At 41.2% G+C, this 14,328-nt stretch overlaps 1 protein-coding gene across 1 annotated transcript in view; it reads right to left on the reverse strand.

Annotated features, from left to right (window-relative positions):
* Nucleotides 1-2,850: 2,850 nt before the first annotated feature.
* The window catches only part of BTBD8 (BTB domain containing 8), a gene marked incomplete at its 5' end in the record, with an annotated part of 53,327 nt that continues 41,849 nt past the window's right edge, over nt 2,851-14,328 (reverse strand). The window contains 5 exons of the mRNA XM_060277456.1: nt 2,851-6,859; nt 8,275-10,569; nt 11,236-11,369; nt 12,159-12,249; nt 12,762-13,395. Of these exons, the coding sequence (XP_060133439.1) occupies nt 6,390-6,859; nt 8,275-10,569; nt 11,236-11,369; nt 12,159-12,249; nt 12,762-13,395 (3,624 nt within the window). The remainder of the gene's footprint in view (nt 6,860-8,274; nt 10,570-11,235; nt 11,370-12,158; nt 12,250-12,761; nt 13,396-14,328) is intronic.

Here is a 14,328-nt window from a genome sequence, read left to right on the forward strand (position 1 = left end):
TTATGCCTGTCTTTAGGCACTACGTCATATATCAAGCGGATAACTTATTGTCATGAAATATTCACACAGCGATGTGCAATTATACCCTTTTAAACTGAAATTGTCCAGGACATAAATCTTTGTTTCTTCACATGTACCGTCTGAAGAGCCAACAGGCTACAGCTAGAGAATATTATGCATTATCTGCTTGGAAACAAACAGACACTACAGCCAATCCTTCCAATTTATTATAACTGCACCTACCGCGATTTTGGATTGTTTTGCTTGAGAGCAGGGATGGGGAATGTGTGGCCCTTGAGATATTGTTGGACTCTAGCTCCCAGCAGCCACAGCAAACATGACCAATTTTCGGCAACATCTAGGAGGGCCACAATTCCCCATCTCTGCTTAAGAGGAAGAAGACCTCATAATCAAGACCACACCTTTAACAATATCGTACCTGGCCAACTCAGCACATCAAGCATATCTTTTAGAGACACAATCTACACCAGACACCCCCGAACTTCGGCCCTCCAGATGTTTTGGACTACAAGTCCCATCTTCCCCGACCACTGGTCCTGTTAGCTAGGGATCATGGGAGTTGTAGGCCAAAACATCTGGAGGGCCACAGTTTGGGGATGCCTGATCTACACAAAGCTTTTAGTCTCCATTTGATTGTGTACATGAGTATACGATGCCACCAAGGGGAGACATGTGAACCAGCTTCTTACATGTAGTGCTTATGGAATTTTCTCACCTTAGAGAGCATTTCAGAAGTGTCACGTTTTTTAATGATGATCTTAGGCCAAATACGTGCTTAATTGTATCATGCATTTTCTCCAAAAACCTCAGCACAAGTTTTTCAATAACTATAATACCCAGCATTTCTAATGCACTTCAAAGTACTTGAGGAACTTCCCATATTCTCTCAATAATCCCTCTCAAGTGGGCATAATACTTGCAATAAGCTTCAGAATTACAGGAGAGAGATAACAGTAATAGTCTTCAACCTTTTCAGAGTCAGGATACAACTATAACCCAAACATGCACTTGGGAAGCCTAACCTTCGTCAGATATTTGAATGGAAGTAGTGTTGCTCTTGAGACTCAGTACCGTAGCTGGTCTTGAACCACCAAAAGGCTAAGAGGTGTTGGCTTGCCAGAGACCACCAAGTTCATGGCAGAGAATTTTTGAACTAGTGAATTCTTTGTTTACAGTTCTGTAGGGATATAAGGATCTAGCCATTCTGGTTATCGTTTTCTAATCTCCCCAATGTTAACTTCAGTTGTCCACATTTCTGCAATTGCAATTAACCCCCCCCCCAAAAAATCCCAACATCCTAGTGTGAATGTCTGATATTTCTGCATGCAATTTTGACATTTTTGAAAGCAATGTAATATATTTTGTATGTTATTTTCACTGGTGTGAAACTGACCCCCAATGTATGTACAGTATTTTTGTAAACAACCTTTGCAAAATTCAGATAAGTCTGAATTTAAAAGAAGGGCTGTGCTGTGATTCTCGTATTGCTTCAGAAAGTAGATTTGGTCGATTCACCTTTAAATGCAAACTGAATTGAATTTCTGCCCCATCCCTGCAGCTCAGCCTCTTCAATTGTACTTTAGGGTAAAGGTAAAGGTACAGGTACCCCTGACTGTTAGATCTGGTCGCGGATGACTCTGGGGTTGCACACTCATCTCGCTTTATAGGCCGAGGGAGCCAGCGTTTGTCCGGAGACAGCTTCTGGGTCATGTGGCCAGCATGACTAAGCCACTTCTGGCGAACCAGAGCAGCACACGGAAACAGCGTTTACCTTCTCGCCGGAGCGGTGCCTATTTATCTACTTGCACTTTGATGTGCTTTCAAACTGCTAGGTGGACAGGAACGGGGATCAAACAACAGGAGCTTACCCCATCGCAGGGATTTGAACCGCTGACCTTCTGATCGGCAAGCCCTAGGCTGTGGTTTAGACCACAGCGCCACCTGCATCCCATCATCCCTGACCAGGCTAGGGATGAGGGGAGCTGTAGTCCCAAAACAGCTGGAGGGCCAAGTTTGGCCATCACTGCTCTAGGGACTAGTAGGGCCGGCTCCAGACATTTTCCAGCCTAAGGCAAAGGATAAGACAAGTCTGCTTACCTTAAACAGTAAGGCGGCACTGTGTCCTGGCCATAGGCCTTGTTAGCCTGGGGAGGGCTGCAGGCCTGACTACGGGTGGACCAGTGGCAGGCAGGCCTAGGTCCAGGGATTCCCCAGGGAGTGGGCCCAACTGGCTTGGGGAATAAATTGAGGCTGGCCCAGCACACCTCCGCAGCTTTTCTGTCATATATTCTACCCTCCCACCCTTCCATCATATGCTCTTCTTTCATGCTAGACGTTGCTATGGACATTGTCCCGATCCCCTGGCCTACCTGGCAGAAAGGCAGTACTTCAAGTCCCAAGTTCAACAGTCAGGAAACACGGTCCGGGGTCAAACCATATGTCCAAAGTCCAACCAGAAGCACCATCCCATAGTGGTCCTGGAGCATCCAAGCCAAGATCCATCAACATGGACAGTTGAGCAGACACAGCCCCTTAGCTCTGCTGCCCTTTGCTGCTTTGCCTGCTGAGTGCGGCACCTGGGCTTGATGAAGCAGGTGACCCTCACCTGTTCTGAGCCTACTCTAGCTGAGAAATCACACTCCTCCCAGATAGTGAGCCCCACCTGGCCAACTAGGGAGCTGGGCTGTAGTCTCTTGTCTGCCTCAGCCACCTAGAGCAGGCATAGGCAAACTCTGCCCTCCAGCAGTTTTGGGACTACAACTCCCATCATCCCTGACCACTGGCCCTGTTAGTTGGGATGATGGGAGTTGTAGTCCCAAAACAGCTGGAGGGCCAAGTTTGCCTATGCCTTACCTAGAGCATATCTCCCACTGCTCCCTACGTCTCAGAGCCCACTGTGTTCATGGAGGCAGGGCCCCTTCTGACTCTGGCCCCTTCAGTTCTGGGTCCCCTCACCATCCTGTGTCACCCTGCGAGTACTTCATCCCTAGCTGGTGTGTCCCAAACCCGGCCACGCCCCTTGCCTAAATCCTTTTCCCCATCGTCATGCCAGACCAAAGGAACTTTTCCACTTGAAAACCAAATGGCCAGAGCCAATTTGCCATCTCCCTTCTAGCAAAAGAAATTAAACAACATTGGAAAAGGGAAGTATTATTAACCCACAATTGGCTTTCCTGACTATTTTTGAGGATGCCAATAAACAACTTTATAAAAGGTTCGCTGCCTATTTTCTTGTCGCTGCATGATTGGCAATAGCGCAAACATGGCAGAAGCTACAAGGATTTACTCTGGAATTTTGGTATAAAAATATATGATGCAAGCAATAGCAAAAAATGTCACCCATAATATTGTTTCCCATGGAAAACAAAAACCAGAGACATTTCTTACAATATGGTGGTCCTTTATTTTCTACACCAAAGATCACAGACAGGCAGATAATCTTCCTCAAGCTACATTGGACAATTAGACATAGAAATAGACTATTAAAACATGTATGAGACTAAAGTTTTCAGATTTGACTCCCTTTGATGGACGTTTGGAGCACTGAATGTGTGAATGTGTCTGACTTTGGAAGCTGATTGAAGATTGTAAAGACATTTTTTTGTGAATTCATCACGCTGTAGAAAGAGGATACGGCGTGGTGGGTGGGGTGTCCAACAATTTTTACTGGGGCATTTTATGATATTATTATATTTATCTTTAATAACATCTTATTTTTTAACATAAGGGTAAGTGAAATGGGAAAGAGCTGACACAGCATAAGCTTTATTCTTTTACTGCCAATTTTATTCAACTTTCTTTCCCCAATACATACACCAAATGTTTGCTACAAAATGAATCCCAACGTTTGTCGGAAATAAAAATCTAACTACTGAAGTACATGGAAAGCTGTTATGCATCGCCAATACTTGCACTGGTTTTCGCAATGCCTTTGAAGACTTATTGTGAACCGCAAGTACACAATGGTCACTGGGCTACTAACAGAGACCAGCCAAATGGATTACATGTTGCCAGTCTTTGAACAACTGCACTGGGTGTTGGTCTGTTTCAAAGTTCAACTTGCTAGTGCTTACCTCTGAAGCCCTAAAAGGCTCTTGGAGCCAACCTCTGCCCACAGGAATCTGCACCAAACCATTGCTATGACCTTCCCATGAAAGCCCACGTTAATCTGTATGCTGCTTTTCGATCTTCATTTTACAGTTTCTACCATTTTTAATTTCTGATGTGTTTATGTGTGAGATATATATAATATATATTATATACACACACACACACACACAGTGGAACCTCGGTTTATGAACACCTTGGTTTACGAATTTTTACGAATTTTTGGTTTATGAACGCTGCGGACCCATCTGGAACGGATTAATTCACTTTCCATTACTTTCAATGGGAAAGTTTGCTTCAGTTTATGAACGCTTCAGTTTATGAATAGACTTCCGGAACCAATTACACCCATGCTTCGGGTTAAGTACGCTTCAGGTTGAGTATTCCGCGACCCGTCTGGAACGGATTAATCCACTTTCCATTACTTTCAATGGGAAAGTTCACTTCAGTTTATGAACGCTTCAGTTTAAGTACTCCGCGGACCGTCTGGAACAGATTAATCCACTTTCCATTACTTTCAATGGGAAAGTTTGCTTCAGTTTATGAACAGACTTCCGGAACCAATTGTGTTCATAAACTGAGGTACCACTGTATATATATTTAGATGTTTTCCTTTTAACGTTTTCATGTATTTTCATTGAAAGCTGGGAATTTTCCTTAGTGGAACGGCGCTATGGAAATATCTTAATTACTTTCTTTAATTTAAGTATAGGCAGAGAGGGAAGAATGAAATCATGAATCCTTCAAAAGCTGCATTTCCACACGCGTTACTCAAATAAAATGGGTGGAATCCAACTTTGCGCTATGACAAATGCTCCAACTGCACAAGCACTATAGCCTGTCAGATCTCCCCTCTCCTTCCCTCATGTGCTGTACTCTGGGTTCTCCATCCCACCAGAGAAAAGGTCAGGAGAGCATGTGGGGCAGGGCAAACAGAAGACTTTGTGCAGGGCTTCCGCTGACAGGTAAATCTTGCCCAATTACTTCACAGCAAAAAGGCCCATCTATCTTAAGCTGTAGTATTAAAGTGAGCATCATAGAACACAAAAATCAGTATCTGACTGAGTGTTCCATCTACATGGGAACTTGGATGGTAAGAGCTCCCTATGAAGTGGATTCCAAATTTCTCTTGTCACAGAGTAAAGAGGATGCATATTAAAAAGGAAATCAAAAAGCCACATATAGATGATATGGTGTTTCACTGTTCCTGCACTATTAGCCAGACCCCCACCCCCACCCCCAAGATAATAAGCTGTAACTGGGAAAGAGGCTCTGGATCAAAAATATATGAATACCAATCCTTTAAAAGTGTCCTTTGGTCAGGGAAGTGTGCTACCTAATACACTCTAAGGAATCCAAATATAGATCTATATGGCACACAAAATACAGAAATTTGAAATGAGCGAACTACTTCATTATATTTCACCTGTCTCATTCTATTAAATACCATCTTAAAAGGAAAAAACACCTGTTAATTGTATTAGATTTTGTATAAATCATTCATGAGGTTTCCCCCCTTTCAATTTAACAACACTGTAAACATATATTTCTTCCTAGAAAAAGAATACTATGTATCTTTTCCAGTAACTCCTGTGCAATCTTAGATTTAAACAATTTAGAAATTTATTGAATTTTCAAAACCAAAAAAGTTACAAAAAATCAACCTGGAGAAAACAACCCAAACATGCTGCTGTTAATAAATAAATTCAGAAACAGTTGCATTATTATTATTTCCTGCAAATCCAAACACACATTTCTAGAATTGAAAGTACTGTTGGCACACATCTTTTGACGTAATCACTGTGAATTGCTTATCTTTGAAGAAGTCACCAAGTCACTATATATGGAGAGCAATGGAAGAAAAAAGGATAGCAATACTTATTCTGCATTCATATTTTAATTCATTGAGCATTTAGAAATGTATGAGTAAGTGATGAATGAAAAAAGGAGAGAGTAAGTCAAAGCATTTTCTTACAGGGCATCTAATTCCCCAAGTCTAGGAAGAGAAAGAAAAGAAGACATGCTTGAAAATAGTTTTTAGAAAACATCCACCTTAAATCTCAAAAGTTTATTTTACCTGTGTTTAAATCTTAAATTAGAAACGGAGCACTTAAAGAAAGGATCATTTCAATATCAAGGACTGACTCTTCTTGACTGATGCAGTATTTATTATTGTATAGAAATATTGCATCACCCATTTACTTGCAGAGGAACAGGGAAAAGAAGAGGGGAGGAGTCCTGTCTCAAAACACTTGATCGCTTCAGTGATGGGTTTCTAGTTCAAGAATTGTCCATTCCCCTTGAGGGGAAGAACAATCTTCAGAGGAAAAACTTGCCACTGTGATGCTTGCTGAAGAATCATCCAGTGGAGATATCAGTTCAGTCCACCTACTGAAAGTGTCAATCTGTGCTTTACCCTGAGGTTGTGAACTGTCTCGTGCCAGAAAAAGTGTCTGGTTGATGAGATATTGTGCTAAGTTAAGGTCTTCAGGAACAGAGTTTTTGATGTCTAAGTTTGACTCCTGGTCAGATAACAGTTGCCTGAGAAGAGTCCAGTCCTGTTCTGCAAACGGCTGATCTTCAAAATCCACATCTAGAATGTCCAGTTCCGACTCCATCCTCTGCTCAAAAGCTTCTCCAACATCCATCTCGTAAATTGGAGAAAGGGTTTTTGGAGGCCGATGCTCATACATGCAGCTTTGTGTCAATCTGTCACAATCATCTATGTCTCCTGAAATAATTCACAATACTACACATTGTAAAAATTGCACAGGCTTTCCCCCTTTGCAGGGCTTTTGTACAGCATACTTCACTCAATGCAGCAGGACCAATCCAACCAGATTAAAGAGGTAAGGAAAAATGTAACTTGTATACAAAGTCCACAAATATTTGAGCCATTTTTAAAAATGCATTTAAAAAAGTAAATGAAACGAAGTACGGCTTATAAATAAAGCAGCAATCACCACTGGCAATTGACAATAAACCTCCATAATTGGAAAAAATTTCTGATACAGAAAATGACAAGTCATGTAAACCAACATTTAATGCACATGGATTTCTAAAATCACTAAAGTAAGAACTTAAAATAGGAAGGAGCAGAGCGAGGGAGGGGGAAACGAAAGGGAGGACATGATCACCAAACAGTGACTTAAGCCAAGTCAACCTCAAAGGGGCGAAAACAAATGGTTTATTCACAGGCTTAATATTTAAGTATTGCACATGCAAAGGGCAGCTGCAAGCAAGGACAAGCAAACAAAAAGAAGTACAGCTTGATAAGTCATCCATTCGTATGGTTCTTCAGAACACAAATCATCAGTTTATAACTTTTAAATACACAGAAGTTTGAAAGATTCAGGTTCACTGTGTTGTACTTTGGGGGTACCGAGCTGAATCCCTGTTTTAAGGAAGACACAAAACTAGACAAGAAGTTACCTAACCGTGTGAAGCAAGCATAAGTTTAAATGTATTAACTGGGTTTCTTTTTTTTAAAAGCTGACCTTTCTCTTTTTAAAAAGAAATTATTTTTTCACTGGCAAAACTTAGAACTACAGTAATTCTGAAAAAGTAACTTATAGGCCAGCTTCTGCTGAAGCCAATGGTAAGGGTCCCACTGATTCCAACAGCAGCTTAAGAGGAGACCCAAGCTCTGTGCAAAACAAACAATACTGAATATAGCTCTTAAAAGGCAAATACGCAGAGCACTTTTAATTGAGAATATTAATGCACTTATTGCACATCCCACTTTGATATAGATATATATATAGTTATAGATATATATTTATGTGAATCATATAGGCTGTTGAACCAATGGATAGCCAAGTTTCCATTAAAAGATGATATTGCCTATGTTCTATTGGGTCGAAAATGAACTCAAGAGCAGGGAACAGCATCCCACTCTCTGCTTTGCCCATGATAAATATTCCCAACTGCCCACTGGACAGCGTCATACATATTCTATTGTGGTCAAGAATATGGTATGCAACTTAGATATTTTGTTTTAAACATATGCATTTAATTCTATAACAGTTTGGATTAAATTTCTAAAGGTATTTGCTAGAGTTAGTGTCTCAAACCCAACTATAAATCTAATATTCCACTAATACTTAATATCTCGAGGAACTTAATGCTTTTATTTCTGTACGTTACCTGCGGATAAAGCAGAGTTAGCGTATTCAGTAGATGCTGAATCAATCTCTTTCACGTGGCCTTCCTGAATCAGTATATGACTCCTACTTGGGTCTACAGGTTTTGCAGAATTGTTCTTTTGTAACTCAGTATTATCTCTTTGATGAAGATCCAGGTGACATGGTCTTCCTTGAGACTTTGTGTCATTGTCTGAGACTTTATTACATTGAAATTCATTGTTCTCTTCGCTCTTGGCGTTTTCCTTAACTTCTGCTGGAGACTGACTATGTCTCACAATCAAATCTTTCTCTGCAGGCTTCTGCTCCATAACTGGAGTACTCAGATTGTCCTTGGGTTTTTGCTCATTGCCACAAGGGTCTACAGAAGCATTCTCACTTTTATCTAACCTTTCCTTATCATTCTCCTTACACTCCAGGAACCCGTCTTCAATCTCCAAGGAGTATCTTGAATAAAATGTCTTGCCGTGATCCTCATGGGAAATGCCATCAAACACATCAGAAGGTGTTGCAGCATCCAGAGAACGCTGGAGGGAAGTGTGGACCTCCCCACCATCGTCAGATCCCAATTCTTCACATTCATCCACTGAAAGCAATACTGAACGTTTAAAGTTTTTGGTGGCAGGGAATTCTTGACTTTCAGTATCGTTTTCTGCTGCATCTTCAAATGCGAGATTCACAATTCCATGGAACTGCTGAACAGGGATTTCCGGTGGAGGCAGGTTGTCTACGACATTTTCAGTTTCAGACTTTTCCTCTTCTGTTTCATCAGCCGAAGAGGAGACCTGATCAGCTTCTTGGGGAAACTGCGCAGCGGCAAAATTAGCATTATTCCCCCGGGAGCCACCCCTTTTCTCGTCACCTTGGTGCAGCCACGTTTCGGGCCTTTTTCTAGGGATCTCGTCATCACTTGTTGAAATAACACGGAACAGATCAGAGTTTTCCTTTTTCATTTTCACTTCTATCCTCAGACTTGTGTCATAGATTTTGAGTTCTTCGGGCGTACTTGTATCACTGCTGCTTCTGCCAAGGAAATCATGGCATATCATAGTGCTGCATTTTGAAATCCCTCTTTCATTTGACCCCTCATCATCCTGAGACCCTCCTGCATCATAGTCTTCCGATCTCGGCTTTATATCGTCGGATGATGTTGTTGCACTGCCAGTGTCCGATTCAGGGCTTTCTTTTGGATCAAGTGCACTGGAACTCAGATTCCAATGATCTGCAAAGGGGGCCTCCGAGTTCTCATGGCTCTCTGGTGTCTCTGTGGTATCGGTGTCTTTAGATGAGCACTTTTCTGCAACGTGCTCTACAAAAGATTTTGAAGCAGCATCTGATTCCACTGTAGCCGATTGGGATTCAGTCAAGGCAGATTTATCAGAGAATTCATCAGTGCTTTCAGAGCCCATTATACAGACCTTAGAAGATTTCCTCCCTTCAGGTTCAGAGTTAGAGCTGTCATTGGCTGTTTCAGACAAGCTGTGCAATGGATCATCAAGAGAGTTAACATCCTTTGAGGTATCATTAGATTTGCAACCGACCGGTGTTACTTGTGTTAAAAGGTTCTCTCCTGTATGTTCCAAGAGATTCTGGCAGGCAACAGAATCAGGAAGTGTTTTGCACTTCAATTCTTTAGAGGCTAAAATGGCAGGATTCTGGCTAACATTTGCACAAGTCACACCCTTCTCCTCTCCGACATGCTGCAATTCTTGTACATTGCATTCTTCAGTTGTTTTGTTTACAAGTGATTTATCAGCCTCATTCTTATGAACCTGTTTTGCTATCTTTTCAGTTTTCAGCTCTGCAACACACTGATGTTCCAAATTTCCTTTGGTGCCTCTCTCTTCTGAATCAGGTATGTGCCTCTTATCTATCTCAAGCAAAGATGTTCTGCTGTTGTTCCTCTTCCCTGGGCTAGATTTGTTACTGCTATGTAACTGAGTTCCCAACGAAGTTGAATTTTTTTGTCCTTCTGCATGTAAATTCTTCTGAACTGGGGATTCACTTCTGGAATGCTTCTGGCTTGAAGAAGGAAGCTTTGGAACAGGTTGCCCTGTAACTATTTTCTGTTTTTGGTCTTTATTGTTCACCATTTCACTTTTCTTTGAATGGTTTTGGGTTTTGGATGTTATTATTATTTTTGCTGTGGCTTTAACTGAAGCCGTCTGCGGAGATTTAGACTTTTTCTTTGATGAAGGTTGCTTCTCTGATTGAGTTAGATACTGGGTCATGTTTTTTTCTTCATTTTGCTTAGGAGAAAGTCCAGGCTTCAGTAGATTTGGGGTCTCTCCCGGTGGACCTACCGAGACAAAAATCTAAAGGTTATGCTACATTCCAATTTGCAGAGTGTATTATATGAAAGAGCACTGCATGTCAACTGTGTCAGTACTTTCCATACAAGAATAACTTCAAAAGGACACTCAAACACAAATAGACCAAAAATGAATAGAAGGTTAAAGTTGCTTTTTGTGGAAGCATCATCACTACTAACCAGAACCACACTGTGGAACAGGGAAGAGCTAGCAATCACTGGGCTAAAACTCAGAACACTGCCATCATTAATTACGTTAAAAGGGAAGGGGGGGGGTCTTTGCAGTATTATGACTGCATTTATTACACTGTAATTACACTAGCCACATGGTTAGTTTTTAAAACTATGAATTGATTTCTAAAAGAAGGCATGGCATTGTACCTAATTAGATGGCCCCTGCAAATTAGTGATGAGCAACACTCCTATGAATGCCCCCAAATGGATTTGAGTTTTACTGAGCCTACACGTCAATACAATGTATGGTTCCTTGAAAGTTACACCTGTATAATTCAATGGCGCTTACTTCAAGAAAGGGTGTCTAGCACTGCAGTTTAGTCATCTAACCACCTGCATCTCTGATAAAGATTCCCAGTTTGGAAATGATGGTTTATAAAAATGGTTTATGTGCATTACACATACGGGACAAATCTTTACCTTGATTTTTCACAGTGTTAACTACGTTTTTTGTCTTCTGTTGCATGGTAGAGTTGCCAGATTCATTTCCCCTTTTCTTCAAAACTGCCTGTGGTAGGGGTTCATTGTTGCCCTTTCCAGTGCACTTCTTTACACTGAAAACAGAAACACGCTGCTTGAATTAACTGTAAGATTAAAGATCTAGAAGGTTAACATGATACTGAAGCATCTGCACGCCCTACACAAGTTTCTATGTGGAAAAGCACAAAATGCCTCTTTTAAAAAAGAAGAAGTCATAGCAGATTAAAAAGGGAGAAAATAGGATGCTAACAAGCAACACCATCTCTTGTTGACTCTATAGCTTGCCTCTCTGTTACTGAGAGAGCTCAGAATCCTGTTATTATTTTACAGTTGCAAAATGGAGAGTCTCAAATGATCTTTAGGGAGGGTTGAGGTATAAAGCAGCAACAAAACAAAACTCTATAGCATTCTGGGGTTCACAAATTCTGGCTGTTACCCCCAATCCCACTCCTCTGGCACATGTTGAGGACTCATAGGAGAGGGTGAGATCTTATCTGTGCTAAGGTAGGGAGAGTAATAAGAAAACACACACACACACACACACACACACACATATATATTAAAAACTTCCCCAAATGAGAGAACACTCTCTCCTCATAGTCCTCTTGAATTCTCTAAGAAATCTGGGAAGCAGAATTTTATGGCAAGCATGGGAATGGTGCCAGAAAGAAATGGTTGGATGATGCGAAGCCCTGAGAATATAACAAAAATAATTATGTCGTCTTGCTCCAAACATAAACCAGAATACAGAACCTGGAACAAACACACAAGTTTTGGAATGTTTTGACTTGATGAACCTCATTTTCAACAGGGAAATACAATTCTATAACATGGAAAAACTAGTAGCCCAACTTCCAACAGACCTGTTCATGGAACCATTAGCCTCAAGATCATTAACATGTTTTTTAGCAGGAGCTCCATTAGACATCTTCGAAGCAGGCTTTGTTTTCAAAGCTGTATGATAAAATAAAAATTGAATTAGACAGTAAAGAGACCCACATAATGAGCATCTGCTGGAAAGTTCAAATCTCACGGTTTAAATACACTCTTTTGGCTTCAACCACTTCCTCCCCAAAAGGATGAACCTTGGTTATCCACAGTTGCTCCAAATGCTTCTTCCTACTCAAATAACCTAAGCTTATGATTGCAAATTTAGCTGACATCCCCAGGTAATGGTAGCTAAATGAAATGTATTAGATGTAAAAATAATTCAAAAAATACTCAAAGGAAGAAATATGTTTTACCCTCATCTTCAAACAGCTGTGCAAAATTCTGTGAAGATTTTTCAAAGGATTAGTCCATATTTTACCAATCTTAATTTCATTTCTACAGTCAAAACATTAAACTAGAAAAATCAAATTAAAAAAAATCACAACCCACTTAGAAGTAATTTTTTAAACAGATTCCCGCCACCCTGTTTTGCAGTGAACAATCTGTGAGGCAGGTCCAAAGGGAATCTCTATTACCTGAGTGCTTTTTGCCTTCATCTGTTAATTTTTCCTCTTTCAGTTCATCGAGCTGTTCAATGGACATCCGTAGATCTGTGCTGGAGTTAGTTGACTTGCTTAGAGTTTCTGTGCCCATAAGAGAGGGAGATTCCTTTCCACTGGTCTTCTTCAAAGGTTTTGCTTTAATCTGTACACTTGAGCTTCCAGGGAGTACTTTGGGTCTAGCACCTGCAGTTTTACCTTCTTGATTTTTTGAGGCTTTGCCACTTCCCACATTTTTGTGTCCGCTAGCGGATAAAGACCGTTCGGAATCCTGCTTGGTAAGCAAGCTTTCGGCCTTAGCATTTCCATTATTTTCAGTTTTGGGCTTTATAACAGCTCTAGCCTTGGGCGAAGGCGTTTTCTCCCCCATTTTGGACTCTTTCATCATCTTGCAAACGGCTTTTTTGTTGTCTTTCCCCTTTAAATCGTCATGTTTCAAAGCCTTATTAGTGCCGTTCCTGTTGGTAGCCGATGTGTGCCCAGATGCTCCTAATCCATCAGATTTCATTTTATCCCGATTAGTGCAGGAAGCACCCCAACTGTTTTGCTTTCTGTACGCTTTCAAAGCAGGATGCTTTAGACCAGAATTGTCACTAGTGCATCTGTTTAACTGGAAGGAGAAAAAAAATATGATAATTCAGAAAAGAAAGAAAAACAGTAGGAGAGTCACAGTTACTTACTCTGAAAACTCAGCTATTTAGTTCAGCATGAGTCTTAACTACCACACTTGAAGAAAATGTTCTTATCTCAATTTCTGAGGTTTAGAAACAAGAGGTAGCTAGTTTAAACATCTAGGGTTGCTTAGGGGCCCCCCAATTTTTCAAGGAGGGGGCCGGGGCCCCTCAAAATTACAGTGGCTGCACACAAACGCCACACAACATGCTCACCTTAAGCGCACAGCGGCATGCCTGCACATTGTCAACATATTGCATGATGTCACATGGCATGCTGATGTCACTGCGCCGACCCCCTCAATTGCAGGGGCAAGCTGGCGTGCTTGCTTCCTAAGAAGAAAGCTCCACTGGATATGGTGGGATGGACCTTCTAAGATATGCATAAAATTGTGGCGTAATTTATATCAAAGTCACTTCTCAGCGTTTGGGCCAGAGGTGAACATATTTGAACAGGCTTCATTCTCAATGGCTGGGGTCACCAGGGACTAGAAAGTACTTCACATCATAATTCTCCTGGAGCGTACAGTTTATCTTTTGCTTTTCCATATATAAAAATAACTGGATACATTCCTTCAGGCAAGCAAAAGTAAAACTCTAGGAACACCATTGAGGACTAAAATAAGTCTTCCCCTGAAGACACTGGAAGGCCTGACCTTCCGTGTACAGAACACAGAGATGCAATGGATCTTCAAAGAGTACTTGAAATGGAAGTCCACTCCTGGCACGGGCATTTTTCTAGGATTCTACTTTTGCAGATTATAAGTACCTGTAAATGAAGTCCAGTAGTTCCGATTGGCTGCAGGAGTGTCCTGCAGCCAATCAGAAGCTGGACTGGATGTTCAACTTCCAAGGCAAAGTTTGCAAACCAG

The sequence above is a fragment of the Zootoca vivipara genome, chromosome 7 (genome assembly GCF_963506605.1).
Source record: "Zootoca vivipara chromosome 7, rZooViv1.1, whole genome shotgun sequence".
Classification (NCBI taxonomy): domain Eukaryota; kingdom Metazoa; phylum Chordata; class Lepidosauria; order Squamata; family Lacertidae; genus Zootoca; species Zootoca vivipara.